Raw genomic sequence first — 17,500 nt, forward strand, 5'->3', positions numbered from 1 at the left:
TCATCTACTTTATGCGCCGATAAACATCATAAATAACGCAGTTTTGGGAACTTTTTTTTTTTTTTTTTTTTTTTTTTTTTTTTTTTTTTTTTGCCAGAGCCCCAAGGAGAGAGCGTTTATCGCGTCATGATCCAGTACGTACCATTTTTATACCTAACGTGGGACGCTTTAGCATTACTTTGTATATAAATTGGTTCTTTTACTCCGATAAACTTATTCGGCTGCAGTAGTCGTGACGGGGTTATCATAACTCTCTCTCTCTCTCTCTCTCTCTCTCTCTCTCTCTCTCTCTCTCTCTTCGAGGTAAACTGGAGCGTAGAAATGGCAACACTTTGCAAGCCATGGAAACTTTCTTTTTATAATTACGTGTTTCAGTTTATGTTTAACGTGTCAATTCTTTGTAGAGGGCATCTGGGTGTCTGTGTGTGTGTGTATATATATATATATAATATATATATATATATATATATATATATATATATATATTATATATATATGTGTGTGTGTGTGTGTGTGTGTGTGTGTGTATTTATTTATTAGGTTATTTATATATATTTAATGTTATATATATATATATAATATTTATATATTATATTATAATATATATATTTTATATATTAATTATTATACAATTACTACAATTGTAGATTTAAACATACTAATATTTATATACATCGAGCTACAAAAAAAAAGAAAGTTTCCTTTAATATCTAATTCACTCTACCCCGGAATTAAAATATATTTTCAGTACATGCTTAACCTAGGTTGAATTTTTATTAGGCGATAAATAGAATTGTCAGCGCCCAGGCGCGAACCCAGGGACACCATACAAATCCAGGAAGTCCAGTGAAGCTTTTTGAACCCTTTTTACCCACTCCACCACCTCTTGCGGTACCATATAAGGTTAAAATTTAAGCAAGAATGCCATTTACCTTTCACAAATTATATTGATGAAAAGATCACAGTTGTCATACAGACAGTAAAATTAAAGAAATAATTCTTGTGATGTGTGAGAACTAGTTTTTCTACTTATGATCCCAAGAGGAATTATAATACCATGTAAGGTTAGAATTCAAACAAGAATGCCATTTCTAACCTGCAGAAAATAGAAGAAGGGAGAGTTAAGCATAAACTACGTCATTTTACAAGCAGATTAACTTCAACCATACAGAGTCGCCGAAAGCAAGCATTATGTATCAAGTCTTGACAATAATTTCGCAAGCAAGAGAAACATTCCCTTTAATAGATAGCTATTTCTCTCCTCTCCCTCCCCCCTAAAAATCCCCCCCCTTTCCCCATTGTATCTTCTACCCTTCCCCTGTCTCCATCCTCACCCATCCCCCCCTCTTCTAACGAACACCTCTAATTAAACCCCTGAACCTTCTCTCTCTCTCTCTCTCTCTCTCTCCTCTCATCTCTCTCTCTCTCTCTCTCTCTCTCTTTCTATGTAGACTCCGCTTCCTATGGGTCCTATAACGGTGTGTCTTCCCTCCTCCTCCTCCTCCTCCTCCTCCTCCTCCTCCTCCTCCTCCCCACTGGGGGGGAGGGGGATTCATTACCACCTCCAACAGATTCAATCCCCCAATCAATCATCGAGTGAGTTAATTAAGCAGCTGCAGTAGTAACTAAGTCCCCCCTGATGTAAGAGATATCACCTGACGCTCACCTTCGTATAGCACCTCTCTCTCTCTCTCACTCTCTCTCTCTCTTCTCTCTCTCTCTCTCTCTCTCTCTCTCTCCCTCTTTGCCACGATTATTAGTATTCTAAGTACTTGTACACATATGAATATATACGATAGTGTTCACAGTCATGCACAAGCGCGCGCACACACTCATACGTATGTATATCTGTATACGTATGTGTGTATATACACCCATACGCATATATATATATATATATATATATATATATTATATATATATATAGTACATATATAATTATACAATATATATTAATAATATATATACATACATACAGTATATATTCATACCTCAGTATGTACTTACAATACATATCATAGTGAGCAATAATGATTTCCCTGAAAATCAAGTATAATCTTGCGATTAATTATCTATATAGTAACTTTCAGTATAATCCTACAATTGCCATCATTACTTCGAGCGGTGCAATTGCTGTGATGCAGAACATGGCGTTATTATTCCGTAGAGTTTCATCTCCCCAATTTCGTTAGAATAAATTTCTCCTTGTCTGGTCCGCGTAGCTATATGCTTACATTGCGTTACCATCAGAAAAACTATTGCAGATTTTTTCCCCATTCTTTTTATGTTACCGCCACGATATACCACTCATGCATAGCGGTTTATGCTTCTAAAGTATATTTTGGGTACTGTCATCATTATCACTTTTTATAGTGTTGTATAGCTTTGATTATGTAAAAATGAATTAGCTTACTTTTATAGGTGACTCATACTGATTTTCGTGAATCTTGCAGTTCGATACCAGGCTTCTAGAATGCTCTTGTTCAGACGAAACTGTATAATTTGCCAGGGTTAATATCCTAAATGAAAATAGCTTTACGTATCAGTAGATAGCAAAGTGAGAATTACCCCTGATATTTAACAGCGTTAATTAGTAGATAAATGAAGAAAGTGGCCTAAAAATATATATATATTAATTAGTCCTAAAATTGATTACACGATGAACATGGATGACAATCCCGCTAATGCTTGAGACAGACATTAATTCAGGTTTTGGTTGTGTTAAGGAAATCTTTATGTATTTATTATTTTAATAAAGGTAATTCTCATATTGAAGAAATTTACCTAACGAATTTTCGGAGTTGAAGGAAGATGGATCAGCTACGGAAACAACTTTTTTTGCTTTCGTAATAAATGTATAAATAAATTGGTCTTTTAGTTATAAAAATACGGCTAAATGTTTTAGTTATCAAGCAAAGTTCAGCAGAGATTGCTTATTGCTGATTGAGATTATAGCATGAAGCTAGATTATAATTTTGTTGGAGTAAATCTGATAATCAAGAATTCTGTTATAGCTTAGAGATGTTACTGTAATGGCCTGTGTTTGTTTTGTGTTGGGTGGTTTTTACACTTATTTTTACCCTCTCACTGTCTTAAGCATTCTCCAGCGAATGTAGAACCTTGTACATCTCGCTTGGCTCCAGAAAAAGAAAGTTATGGTACCACCCCCCCCCCCCCCACACCCCCCCCCCCCCCCCCCCCCCCCCCCCCCCCCCCCCCCCCTCCCCAGTAACAGCCACAAACCCTGACACAGGATTCGACACGTCAGTCCTTACTGATCCTTCTGGAATATCCTCCTTCTACTATGTATGATTCATCCATCCTCTTCCCTTGTACAGTTTTCCTTCTCTGCGTTTTTTCGTGCATTACGGCTCCGTTATCTTGAAAAACATCCGCGCTGAGCTGATAACCAGATAACGTCACGGAGATAAGATAGTATACTTTTTTCTTCGTTCACGAACAAGGAGAACTTAGTTGTGTTGGATTTTCGTGGCGTTGTTGCGCTCTGAATAATTATGTGGTGATTTTTCTCGAAGATTTGCCTCCGTTAGTGAAGTGTTCTTTTAACCTTTTCGTTAACGTGATCTTCAAAGTGTATAGTGAAGTGAAGCGCCTTGAAAAATCTCCTTTTTTACCTTTAACGGTGAAGTGTCTGATTTGGATTCATGATCCGCCTCAGATAATGAGAAATATATGGCGTCGCTCCAGACGGCTAATAGGGACTCCTCTGCGTGATAATCATGTGGTTTTTGTTTAAGGGTCATTTAAGTGCTATTGCAGGAAAAAAGTGATGTTGTGAGAGATGATGATATGTTCAGTAATAGTGATGATATGTTAGTGATATATAAGAGAAGTTAAAATGCCTAATTTGTCCCCAGTGATTGTATCTTCCAGGAATGAAAAAAATCATTGTTACATGCGTTCATTGTTTCAGTAGTTTATGATACAATTCATCGACCTTTTTTCTTGGAAATGAATGACCAGTAACTCTACAGACTGTTGAATTGGACGTTAATTCCTTACAAAAAAAAAAAAAAAAAGCAGATACCGTTATCAGTATGACATCATGGTTAATATTATCCTTTCCCCAACTGCAACTGGTAATCGGTTTTACTTACGAGTATACTGAATGTTCGGTGGACGCATTGTGTGTGTGTGTGTGTGTGTGTATTTATGCGTGTGTGCCATGATTACAACAAAAATATATATATTTCCACTTTTCCACAGGGCTGAAATATATGTCGACGTTGATTATTGTCTTGTAACGAATTTAATAGCTTACCTCTCGACTTGAGTAAAACTCATTGTTTAACAAAATGCCAACTGAAAGCTATATTTCGAAAGTATATGAGAATCTTCTGTAAATAACTTCTAAGTCTTTGAAATTAGTGGGCCGTCGTTCTTCAAATCCTTGTAATTTCTATACTTTCAGAATTATTCACGTTTACTCCAATCATTTATAATTTATTTACAAAATCATTTACCTTTCAAGGTTATCAAAGAATGTTTTCTCGCCTTCTTTGATTACTCGAAACAAACTTTCATTCTTTACACTCTCGATACGAGAAACATATTTCCCAGAGTTCTAAAATCCCCCAAAATTCCCCAAAAATGATATAAGTGGACTACATTTCGCCACTGCATCGCCAGATGGCATTAGTTACCCTGTCGCAGGAGCGAGGGATGACTCTAAATGACGCATTAGGTTCCTGGTGATCCCATTTCATTACTGGGCCGCCAGCACTTGTAATCTCCTGATCTCTTTTAACGATAGATGCTATCGCTGATACGACCGGAAATTGATTGTTGCACTGGCTGCCAGGCAGGCAGGCAGGCAGGAAGGCAGGATGCGCGATGGGCGACCGGCTGTGACCGGCTGTGACCGGCTTTCCAAGGGATGAAAAGCGGCTTTTATGGCTGGATGTCGGTCATTTTGAAACCTCTGGGATGGGGTTCGCTTTGGGGTATATTTTCGAATGTTTAAGATTCTTTTTGTGTAGATTGTTTGGTCGGAGTTTTTTTTTTTTTTTTCAATGATCCTTTTGAATGTTATTCAGGATAACTCAGCGATGTTTTTGGTGAGCAAATATTGAGGCCAGCCGGGTGAACCAGTAGAGTGCTCCCAATTAAATGCGCGAACTTTAGTTCGGATTCCAGCTAAGCTTTATTTTCTATTATTCCTAAAAAGTAAAGCGTCTTTATAAAGCAGCTGTTTTGATTTTGCTAAAATCCACTCGTTGACCATTGATAAAAAAACTAAATTTTCATCGAACTGTGGTTTTTATCTTATTTTTTATTTTTTTATTATTTATTTTTTCTTCTAAAACGACCCCGATCCTATGCTCTTACTTTGTAGCTCAGTAATAATAGAGCGTCATTAGGTTACTGTTAATGCTTTTAATTTTTAATTTTAATGTCTTACTTCCATTTTTCATGGAAAAAATTTCCCAGGTTGTTATGCTTTTAAAAGTTCACTTTTTGACACATCTTCAAGAAGACCTTTCATGACACTTTTTGACACATCTTCAAGAAGACCTTTTATGCTTTTAAAAGTTCACTTTTTGACACATCTTCAAGAAGACCTTTCATGGCTAATGGCTTCATTTCTTCAATAATTCTATCTTTATTCATTCCCGAGTTGATTTCAGATTTTTTTATAACAGCCTTGGTTATAACTCGCTTACGGATTCTGAAGCATTATTACTATTAAATCGATAGTTTACTGTCTCTAATAGAAATGTATTGTTTTGCTAAAAAACTAAGTCTGATCTCCAATGATACTAGTTAACGACTGATTATGAACAAGTCTCATGTATGTGCCAGGAGTTCGTATGAACGGGAATATTATGAGAAAAAATCTGGTAGTACACGTCTAGGGAAGCGGAACTAAGCCATTTGAACAACTATATGCTAACCAACCAGAAAATATATTTTTCGTCATCCAGCCCTGATGAGCCATTTGAACAATCATATGCTAACCAACTATACTGGTTTTTTTTCATCTGTCCACCCACCTGTGGTGTTTGCGTATGGTAACACTGCGTCCCGGGCTTTAAGATAGTTACATTTAGCTTACATTCAACAATAATAACAATATCCTATTTCGAATATCGACAGTGTAATTCGCATACAGTAAATTATTAAAACACTTTTCAGTTGCAAATGTACACCCAGATATCTTTTTATTTATATATAGCGTAACTATCTAAAACTTACATATAGCGTAACTATCTAAAGCCCGGGACGCAGTGTTACCATACGCAAACACCACAGGCGGGTGGACAGATGGAAAAAAACAGAGTATAGAAAATATTATATTAGTCATCCAGCCCTGATAATTTTTCTGTCTTTTTAAAAGTTAAAATTCTCCAGGTCTTTCATAAGTTTAAGTATGGATGACGTAAGTCTTCGAAGTCGGCCCAGACTAAGTGCCGTATATTCATAATGACTTTGTTAAATTAAGTTTGCAATTAACTTTCGTAATATAGATATCAGCATGGCTGAAGTTTCGAAACGGCAAAAAACGTAGTTCATCTTTCCATTTTTTGGAAATTTGAACGAAACCTGTTTGATAACGACAGATTTGAGTGACATGCATTTTTCTGTTTATAGTAGAGCTCGCTGGAACGTGACTTTTAGTTACTTTGGGGACGAGTACTTGACAACTTGTTGAAAAATGTCAAAAGTGTATAGATTCCCTCCCACATCTTTGCACCAACTTTTTTATATATACTTTTTTTTATGATTTCTTTGTAAAGAGTCAGTCTCTAAATATGGAAAAAAGTATAAAAATAGATGCTTGTGGCACAAGTTACAGCAGTGGTATCCTGATTTGGCTAAATAATCATACTTACGTGAAGGTTATCATTACTAATGAAAATAAAATTTCTACAATCATGCATGATATTGCAGTTTACCATTCTGATTATTTCTCCAATTATTTCTCGTCTTCGATGTTCATATGATGATAATCTCACTTGGATATCTGCCATTTGCCTTGAAGTATAAAGGCAACAACTTGACAGAAGTGGGTAGGAGGTGCGTAATTGGAATCGTCTCGAGATCGGCTTTCCAAAAACCCTTTGAGTTCCCGAACTTCAAAGACGTCGCCATGACACTTTTTTTTGTTTTCAATCTCGAAACTCAGTTGTATTATTATTAATCCTTCCCATACGATGACGCGAACATAAGAACACCTTAAGGACACCTCTTTCCCCAAAGCTCCAGGACCCCCGGCTCTTTTGATCGTATTATATTTCAGAGTTAATTGCAATTTCCATCACCATGCATCGAGTTGCCATAGATTGTTAGCTGTTGCTCTCACGTCTTTAAAGTTATATTACACGTTGCTCGCTCTGTCTGTTCGGGCTTTCGTTCTGAGAGAGAGAGAGAGAGAGAGAGAGAGAGAGAGAGAGAGAGAGAGAGAGAGAGAGAGAGACTTGAAGGAATTGCCTTCATTTCAGTAGTACCTGGTTTTAATCAGTTTTAATGACGCTCCCCATGAGCTGCTTAGAGATATTATTTTCCGCTAATCAGGTCAGAACGTTAATGTATCAAACAAGTTCCCACCCCTCACCTCTCTCTCTCTCTCTCCATAATTATATGTTGTATTAGTGTGCGTGTGTATATATATATATACATATATATACATATATATATACATATATATATAATATATATACATATATATACATAATATATATATATATATATATATATATATAATATATATATGTGTGTGGTGTGTGTGTGTGTTTGTGTGTGCACGCGCCTGTGTGATATCGTCTTTGACTAAAGCGTGAAAACTATGACACTAGAACCTAAATCATTTGAAAGGCGTGATTCCATCGTCTCTCAAATATTAAAGTTGATAAAAATAAGCGTTGCTCATAGGCAGACTACGATACTAATATCCGGTCGAAATGTTAATCTCTCAAAATAAATTCAAGCCCCGCGTCATATCCTAACGATGAAGTGAATTTAGTAGTTTGATGATAGTCGTAGTCTTCGTATCTTGTTTTCTTTTGCCTTTTACATCTGAACTGCAATATTTAAAAAAGAAAATCATATTAGATTGCAGATGCGTTGACAGTGCTCATTAATCGAAATGCATTGGCTGCATATTCTGGAAAACTTTGTTGACAAGTGAAAGGGTGAATATGACAATGATTCTGACATCGATTAACGAAACGAAGTACAAGTGACAATGGCTTCTCAATTCCAAGGTTCCGACTTTTGGCTGAACTTCGGCAGCCTAAAGAGGAAGATGAAGAATGGAGTATCATCACCTTGGAGTAAATTCCATTCTCCCTACGACCTACAGAAGTCAACAGAGGAAGAAGAAGAGGAAGAAGAAATAGAAGAACACAGTGCTACGAATTCCTCTCACTCCGAAATTCTTCCTCGTTCCCAGACCCTCTCTTCCTCTCCCTCTGAATCGATTCACGATCAGAGATCACCGCCACCACCACCGCCGCCACATTCCACTTTGCCCCTCTCTCCTACGAGAGGGAGAAGAAGAAGCAGAAGAAGGAATAAATCAGAGCCTCTGCGGCGTCCGTCGTGTCCTGGTCAGAACTGGAATGGGGACCCATCCTTTTCTCCAACCACTTCTACTTCCGATAGAAGTGGCAAGGAGTCCGAATCCATTCCACGTGCGTGTGATGGCCCCCATGTCTCCTCCTCCTCCTCCCCCCCATCCCGTCAGGAGGAAGGAAAAGTGTTTCAGAAGATGGGGGAAAGGGAAGACCCTTGGGTTTCCTTAATCCTTAACGGTCTCGTGAGATTACCCGAAAATGGAGGCAGGAGTTCCGTAATGGACGCGTCAGAAATGAGTAGATCAACCCAGGAGCTCCAAGCGGTCAGGGACCGCTGGTTGAAGGAGCTGGACTGCTATAGTGTACTGCAACCTCCCACCTCGAAGTCGAAGTCGCAAGACTCATTAATCGTGCGGCCGGACAGCGATGCTGCTGCTGCTGCTGCTATGGGGTCGTCACCTTCGCCATTGTCGAACAGAAGTCGGTCTCTCGTGCTTTCGCAATTAGGGCGAATGACCCCCATCCTCGACAGTAACGGCCCAAAACGAAAAGGACAGAGCCCATCTAAAAATAATGATGGTTTGGGCAGTAAATTAAAAGTGGCTCGTAGAAAGGGAAGTGTAGCAGACGACAGGAATCAGACGCATTCCAACGTCTGTAACTGCAGCAGTGGTACTACAACTAGCAGTGCGAAATCGGTAACGCTTCTTAGTCTGTCTGATTCACACATCACTGTTCGACCAGGAGTTCGAATCCCAAGGTCTCGCAGCTACGAATCAAATCTACGAAACCGCATCTCGCCAACATCGAGTCATCAAGACGCTTTAGTTCTCAGCGCTGTGAAAAAATCAACGGCCACGAAGAATGCTAAATTAAATCATCATGATCCCATGCATTATGGGAGTCTACAGAGATGCCCCCGTATCAAATCTCAGGTCACTGCCGCCAGACAGGTAGAGACTGACCCGGAAGATGAAGTGTGCGAAACCATCCCTCAAGTTCCAGAGCTCAAATTCAATAAGTATAACTTCCGGAAACATCTGTCAGCAAGATCAGCTCTTTCCAAAGGACCTTTGACCCCTTTGAAAGTTGGGCAAGAACTGGCGCAGGCACGAAGAGAGCGTCATGGTCTGGAAGATTGTCGGGGCTCAGAGGACGCTCTGGAAAGAGGCGTCCGCCTGGAAACTCCTGGAAACGGCTCTTCGGTGACCAAGAGCTCCCGAAAAACGCTCTTGAAGTCGGCGCTGTGTCTGAGGTCAAAGAGCGTTGACCGGCACTTCCGGTGTGCCTCCCCAAAGGATTCCCGAACGAAGGATATGACCAACCGACGCAGTGTTGAAGGACGCGTCACTTTCAGCGATGAGCCGCAAAGGGTGAGAGAGAATGTTAAACTAACAAAATAAAAGATAATTTTTTTTGCACTGAATAAAATATTTTTCTACGGAGTTTTTATTCCAAATGTAATTTGTATCTCTAATCCCTTTTTTTCTGATAATTGATTGTCTGTAGTTTATGAAATTCACATATCGTAGTGTTTTTATCAGTAAATGGAAAGTTTTGAACAGGATATATTATGTACACATTCTGATTCGATTTTTTTTACACTGCATAAGTGATAGTGAAATCAGCCTTGTTTTTTTTTCAGGCTCATTAACTATAGAATAGAAGCATCGGGCATATTTTTTTATGTGTATTTTGAGTTATGAACAACATTTAATTTTAGTCAATATATTTCTTTTTGTAAACCTATCAAGTCTTTTCTTTTTATCGTAAGTTGTTAGATGTTTGTTTAAATCATATATCATGCAAAGATAAACACAAATGCATTTGATGTATTTTTTCACTTTAATATAGTTTTTTCTTAGAGATACACTCCTTGTTGGATATATGATTTTCCCATAGACACTTTTTCTACTGAAGTGACAAAGATGATATATTTCTCTCTCTCTCTCTCTCTCTCTCTCTCTCTCTCTCTCTCTCTCTCTCTCTCTCTCAATGAGATAACAGCTTTCTTTTAAAGACTTCCAAACAAAGAGGGTACTTCTAATTTACTCACATCACCCACTTCCAAAACTCACTCTTAGATTCAGCTGTCAAAAGATTGTCAGAAATGCTGTCAACATTCTTCCAAAAACTATCAAAAATGCTGTCAACATTCTTACAACAACTGTCCAAATGCTGTCAACATTCTTCCAATAACTGTCAAAAATGCTGTCAACTTCTTCTTTCCAAAAAACAGGTCAAAAATGCTGTCAACATTCTTCCAAAAACTGTCAAAAATGCTGTCAACATTCTTCCAATACTGTCAAAAATGCTGTCAACATTCTTCCAATAACTGTCAAAAATGCTGTCAACATTCTTCCAAAAACTGTCAAAAATGCTGTCAACATTCTTCCAATAACTGTCAAAAATGCTGTCAACATTCTTCCAATAACTGTCAAAAATGCTGTCAACATTCTTCCAAAAACTGTCAAAAATGCCGTCCACATTCTTGCGAAAACTCAAAATACTGTCAGAAACCTATTCAAAACCCTGTCTTCTTTTTAGGTTGTAAGTGAGGAGGAAAACGGCAGGTACCGTGGTTTAATTTTCGACGGTACCAGCAGCGCTCGCACTGGTACCTTCCCGGGAAACCTTGTGCATCGACGCGACATACAAGGTAAGTCAATTTCCAGAAACACTTTGTAGACTTTAGTATTAAAAGAAATTATTTTTAAATATTTCTCTTTTTCCATTTTCTGTATCTCATTTACGGACATTTGTTATGCAGGTATGTTTTCACAAATCAGTCAGTTAATCAGCTTTTTTGTTTGTTTAGGGATGATCTAGAATGACATATACATGAATTCTCTATAAGTAGTCTAGATGATCTTTCATCTTTTAGCTGAAACTTCTTTCTTCATTGAAAAGGCTTCCATTTTAGGTATCATTTGTACAGAAGTGTAAGGACAGTATTTACCTATCAATCAGTCAATGATTCCATTTCATTTCAAGGTTGATATGATCTAAGGGTATCGTGTAAATTTCCATGAATAGTTTAGCAATTCTTTTGCCCTTAGAAAGCAAAATATTTTGGTACTGGAAGACTTACATATTGCGTGCCTGATTATTAGCATTTGTAACGCCAGTATATGTAGGTGAATAATATTTAACCGTTTCTTATAGGTTGTTTAGATTGTCGGTCGCTTTCATGGTCAGCATGGAATACGTAAAGTGAAATTTACTTAATAGTGGTAAATAATTCTTTGTGTATGCACGGTCTCTTGCAAACAAGGCAGACCGGTATCATTTCATTCTCTCATAATTTGTAACTGACTCACATGTAATGAATATGTGAGACATTTTATAGTAAGTTAGAATGAGTTCTTTGTAATCATAAACTTAAGGATTCCGAGACAACGTTTTAATTTCTCTATATGTGGAATATAAAAAAAAAATTCTTTGGTGATTTTCTGCGTCAAAATTGTACTTCGAAATCATTCCGTTTCAAATCAATGACAACTCGTGGGATCACATATCAAAATCTAAAGAAGTGAGTGATGTCATTCTACCCCGTAAGTTTTTCTCTGCAAAATGTACTTGTTGGCCTTTGTTGTTCAAGTAAATGTGAGAAAGTCTCTGGCGAGTAACGATATTAAATGCGCTGATAACAGTTCACCCTGATAGGAGAGTTTGCTAGTGCAAGGTTATATGCATCAGAGCAATGAAACTAACGGCCATAAGTCGACTTGAGTTTGAGGGGATTCTGTAACCTTTATTCGTTGTAGTTATAACAGTAACATTATGACTCGTTATTAGATTTGCTTATCATAATATTTTGGTACTGGAAGACTTACATATTGCGTGCCTGATTATTAGCATTTGTAACGCCAGTATATGTAGGTGTATAATATTTAACAACCGTTTCTTATAGTTGTTTAGATTTGTCGGTCGCTTTCATGGTCACATGGAATACGTAAGTGAAATTTACTTAATAGTGGTAAATAATTCTTTGTGTATGCACGGTCTCTTGCAAACAAGGCAGACCGGTATCATTTCATTCTCTCATAATTTGTAACTGACTCACATGTAATGAATATGTGAGACATTTTATAGTAAGTTAGAATGAGTTCTTTGTAATCATAAACTTAAGGATTCCGAGACAACGTTTTAATTTCTCTATATGTGGAATATAAAAAAAAAATTCTTTGGTGATTTTCTGCGTCAAAATTGTACTTCGAAATCATTCCGTTTCAAATCAATGACAACTCGTGGGATCACATATCAAAATCTAAAGAAGTGAGTGATGTCATTCTACCCCGTAAGTTTTTCTCTGCAAAATGTACTTGTTGGCCTTTGTTGTTCAAGTAAATGTGAGAAAGTCTCTGGCGAGTAACGATAAGATTAAATGCGCTGATAACAGTCAACCTGATAAGGAGAGTTTGCTAGTGCAAGGTTATATGCATCAGAGCAATGAAACTAACGGCCATAAGTCGACTTGAGTTTGAGGGGATTCTGTAACCTTTATTCGTTGTAGTTATAACAGTAACATTATGACTCGTTATTAGATTTGCTTATCATATTCATATATATATATATATATATATATATATATATATATATATATATATATATATATATATATATATATATATGTATATATATATATATACATATATATTTATATATATATGTATATATATACATATATATATATATATATATATATATATATATATATATATATATATATATATATATATATATATTATATATATATATATATATATATATAATATATATATATATATATATATATATATCTATATATATATATATATATATATATATATATATATATAATATATATATAAATATATATATATATATATATATATATATATATATATATATATATATATATATATATATATATATAAAGTATATCCCAATAAAGCTTTTTAATTTAGCTGTTCATGCTGCACTGATAAATGGTCAGTTAGAACATTTGAAGAAGACACTCAAGTCGACTTTAAAATAGATATTCATGTATCAACTGAGATACAGAGCAATTAAGTTTGTCTGCATTTTGTTTACGAGAAGCCTAGATGTAAAACATTATATGAAACATTGTAAAGTTATCATAAGAATATCTGATTTATTCCTAAATAGATATATGAGAATCCATTGAAAGAACATTAGATATGTTTTTTTCTTTATATTTTTCTCGATTGGCATGTTGAGTCAGGAGGTCCACTCCAGTCCTTTATTCACCTAACATGCTATCTGACTCATCAGTCCTTTTGCTATCATAATGTTGACTTTAACTAAAGCAGTCGCCAAACATTTGTTTCTATTTCGATGAGCTTTTGTTAATCGAAACCAAATTATGAACATTTCAGATAATAGAATTATTACGATTCAATAAAAAACTACTTTTTCCTTTCATCGTGAAATCCATTGCAAGTCAAAATTTAAAAGAAAGAGACGTGAGGCATTCGTACGTGTCTCGACCGTGAGAAAAAGTAAGGGGTAAATACGTTCTGGGGCTCACTTGACGTTTACTAGCATCGACAGGGTCCTTTCCCACCATAAAGAACCACCGGTTTAGCTCCCGTCCAGAACGATTCAGCGTCCCGGGAAAGAAAGTTTGCTTCCGACTCGGTAAAAAAAAAAAAAAAAAAAAAACAAAAAAAAAAAAAAAAAAAAAAAAAAAAAAAAATCTATTTTCGGGGAAAAAAAAAAAAAAAAAAAACTTCCGCGTACTTCGTCCGGACGTGACGTCTTCCGCCGGAAGACTTGTATGCAAAAGGACTGCCAGTCTAGAGTTCTCGTACGTATGCGCCTCCAGTGCTTTCTTTAAAGCAATATCCCCCATCCCTCCACCCCCCCCCCCCCCCCTCTCCCCCGCCCACCCCCCCACCCCTCACCCCCAAAAAAAAATTCTTTTCTAAGGAATATTGACGCAGATATATCGCCTGTTGAAAGGCGTTTCCGTCTCTTTCTGCGTGAAGGTTTTGAAAACATTTCACTTGCATTTACCGTTATCGGTGCAGCGGTAGGTTATTCAAAAATGATGAGAGCATATCTTGCTTTCAGAAGTTTCCTTCAGTAGCGTTCCTAAGTGGCGAGCTAGACAGACAGATAGATAGATAGATAGATAGATAGATAGATAGATAGATATAATAGATAGATTTTTTTATACTCTGTTCATATCATCTGAATGCGACGGCGGCTATGGCTTCGAGTTCGTTTTGCCTCTTGCGTTCTATTTGAATTTCGTTATGGGATCAAATCTTTGAGTGACTGGCTTCGCACTTTTGGACAACTTGAAGTTTTTTTAAGTGTTTTTCACTACGTTTGACTAAATCCAATAAGATTATTTGCAGTGATCTGAAGAACTCTCTCTCTCTCTCTCTCTCTCTCTCTCTCTCTCTCTCTCTCGAGCACAGAAGGAAGTGCTCGAAATATATGGTTGCATCGTTAAAATACCGTTTTATGGGCTTTATATTTTCATATATATATATATATATATAATATATATATATATCTATATATATATATATATATATAGATACATACATAATTTATATATATATATATATATATATATATATGTTTCACTAAAATTGACTAAATCTAATAAGATTACTTGCAGAGATCTGAAGAACTCTCTCTCTCTCTCTCATCTCTCTCTCTCCTCTCTCTCTCTCTCGCATCGACACACCACACACACCACAGAGAGAGAGAGAGAGAGAGAGAGATAGAGAGAGAGAGAGAGAGAGAGTTCTTCAGATCTCTGCAAGTAATCTTATTCACATATATATATATATATATAGATATATATATATATAATATATATATATATATGATTATATAATATATATACATATATACCCGCATATATATTCAATATATTATATATATATATATATATATATATATATATGAAAATAAAAGGCCCATAAAACGGTATTTTAACGATGCAACCATATATTTCGAGCACTTTCCTTCTATGCTCCTCATCACTGTAAAATATGGACATAGGATGTCTTACAAGAGTATATATATATACAAAAACAATGTAGGTGTGCAACCTTAAAATAGTGTTTTATGGGCCTTTTATCTTCATATTATACTGTTGTATTACAGTAACAAAAGAACATTTAATATATATATTATATATATATAATATATTTATATATATATATATATATATTATATTATATATATATATATATAGAGTGTGTGTGTGTGTGTGTGTGTATGAAAATAATTTGTATATATATATACACACACACACACATATATATATATATTATATCTATATAGATATATATATAATATATATATATTATATATATATATATATATGATATGAGAGAGAGAGAGAGAGAGGCATGGTGGTTCACGTTACCGGAAATTTTCTAATCCTAAACAAACATAAAATAAAACTGACACAAAAGACGTCATCCCCATTCCTCTAATCCTTTCATTCTCGCTGACCAAAACTGACAAGTTAATAATACCGTCTGAAACGAAAGGGAAACAGCGTAGCTGCCCCGAGTTCGTCATTTGTTCGACTATCATCGTCGTTTACGCCTTAATACAATAATTAGGAACCTGCCCATCATCTTCCGTCGATCTCTTCCTTAGTTGTTTACTCATTTCAGGAGTCTCTCTCTCTCTCTCTCTCTCTCTCTCTCTCTCCTCTCTCTCTTTCCTCTGTGTGTGTGTGTGTGTGTGTGTGTGTGTACACCTTCGGGTCCCCCCATCGATCAAATCTTTTATAATCTCGGGCGAAGTTCCTTGTAATTTCGGCGCTCAATTTGACGTTCATTTTGGCACCTCCAGAACCCACACCTGCTGGTGGCTTAATTAAGCCCGCACCCCTCTTATAATCACCTGTAATTCCATGTTATTATCTTGGAATTTTGTTTAGGCAGCGTTCACGATAATTTTTTGCGTGAATTAATGCGCGCTCATCAGGTGGAAAGTATGGAAGTGGGATATTCCTCTCTCTCTCTCTCTCCACTGAGACCAAAATCCCTTCATCTCCACCCTCTCTCTCTCTCTCTCTCTCTCTCTCTCTCTCTCTCTCTCTCTCTCAACTGAGACTAAAATCCCTCCATCTCCGCCGAGTCCCTCTCGCTAGAACGGCCGCTTCGAATACGAACAACCCATCAAATACCTCACTAAACCGGACAGTACATCTCTCTAATCCTGTTGCGTTGAGCCGCCGGTTCGCTGGGCGAGAGGATTTTCGCGAAATCTCTTCAGGGCCAATCAGACGTTTTGAGTCAGTCCCGCCTCTCGCCCCCTTCCCCCCACCCCCCCCCCACCCCCCCCACAACCCCCCATCCCCCACCACCCTGCGTCAAAATACAGTACTCGAGTATTTCTCATCGACAGAATACATGATATCTTTCAGGAAGATCTGAGCAACACAATACAAGAAAAGTCTCATTGATAAAATGAGATAGTTTATTTATTTATTTTTTTTTTTTTTTTTTTTGCTTCAAATGTAACAGGGTTTTATGTTTTTTTTCTTTTTTTCTCAAAAATGCAACACATTCCGTGGCAATAAATTACTAAAGATTTCTCACTAAAATAGCTTAGATTTCTCAGTAGCAACATTGTGAGGATTTTTCGGTAGCAAAATAGAGATCTCAGTAGCAAAATAGTGAGGAGTTTTCATTACAAGAATAGCAATGAGGATATTTCACTAACAGAATTGTTAGGAGTTCTCAGTAGCAAAAGAGTGAGAAGTTCTCAGTTGCAAAATAGTGAAGAGTTCTCAGTAGTAAAATGGTACGGAGTTCCAGTAGCACAGTAGGAAAATAGTGAGGAATTGCCAATAGCAAAATAGAGAGGAGTTCCGAGTAGCAAAGTAGTGGGAAGTTCTCAGTAGCAAAATAGGAAGTTCTCATTTGAGTTTTTTTATTTCACTAAGGTACCCTCTTAGTCGGCACGACTTTTTTCTT

The 17,500-nt window shown here is 36.5% G+C and overlaps 1 protein-coding gene across 4 annotated transcripts in view; it reads left to right on the plus strand.

Moving 5' to 3' along the window:
* The window catches only part of LOC135225653 (caskin-1-like), a 1,822,025-nt gene that overhangs the window by 1,160,742 nt on the left and 643,783 nt on the right, over nt 1–17,500 (plus strand). For 2 of the 4 annotated variants that reach the window (XM_064264981.1, XM_064264980.1), the window contains exons 1-3: nt 3,431–3,546; nt 8,074–9,910; nt 11,085–11,196. In XM_064264981.1, the coding sequence (XP_064121051.1) occupies nt 8,207–9,910; nt 11,085–11,196 (1,816 nt within the window). In that variant the 5' untranslated portion in view covers nt 3,431–3,546; nt 8,074–8,206. Of the gene's footprint in view, nt 1–3,430; nt 3,547–8,073; nt 9,911–11,084; nt 11,197–17,500 lie in introns of those variants that run through there. The other 2 variants (XM_064264987.1, XM_064264986.1) reach the window with 1 other exon arrangement.

Source organism: Macrobrachium nipponense, chromosome 13 (assembly GCF_015104395.2).
Source record: "Macrobrachium nipponense isolate FS-2020 chromosome 13, ASM1510439v2, whole genome shotgun sequence".
Classification (NCBI taxonomy): Eukaryota; Metazoa; Arthropoda; class Malacostraca; order Decapoda; family Palaemonidae; genus Macrobrachium; species Macrobrachium nipponense.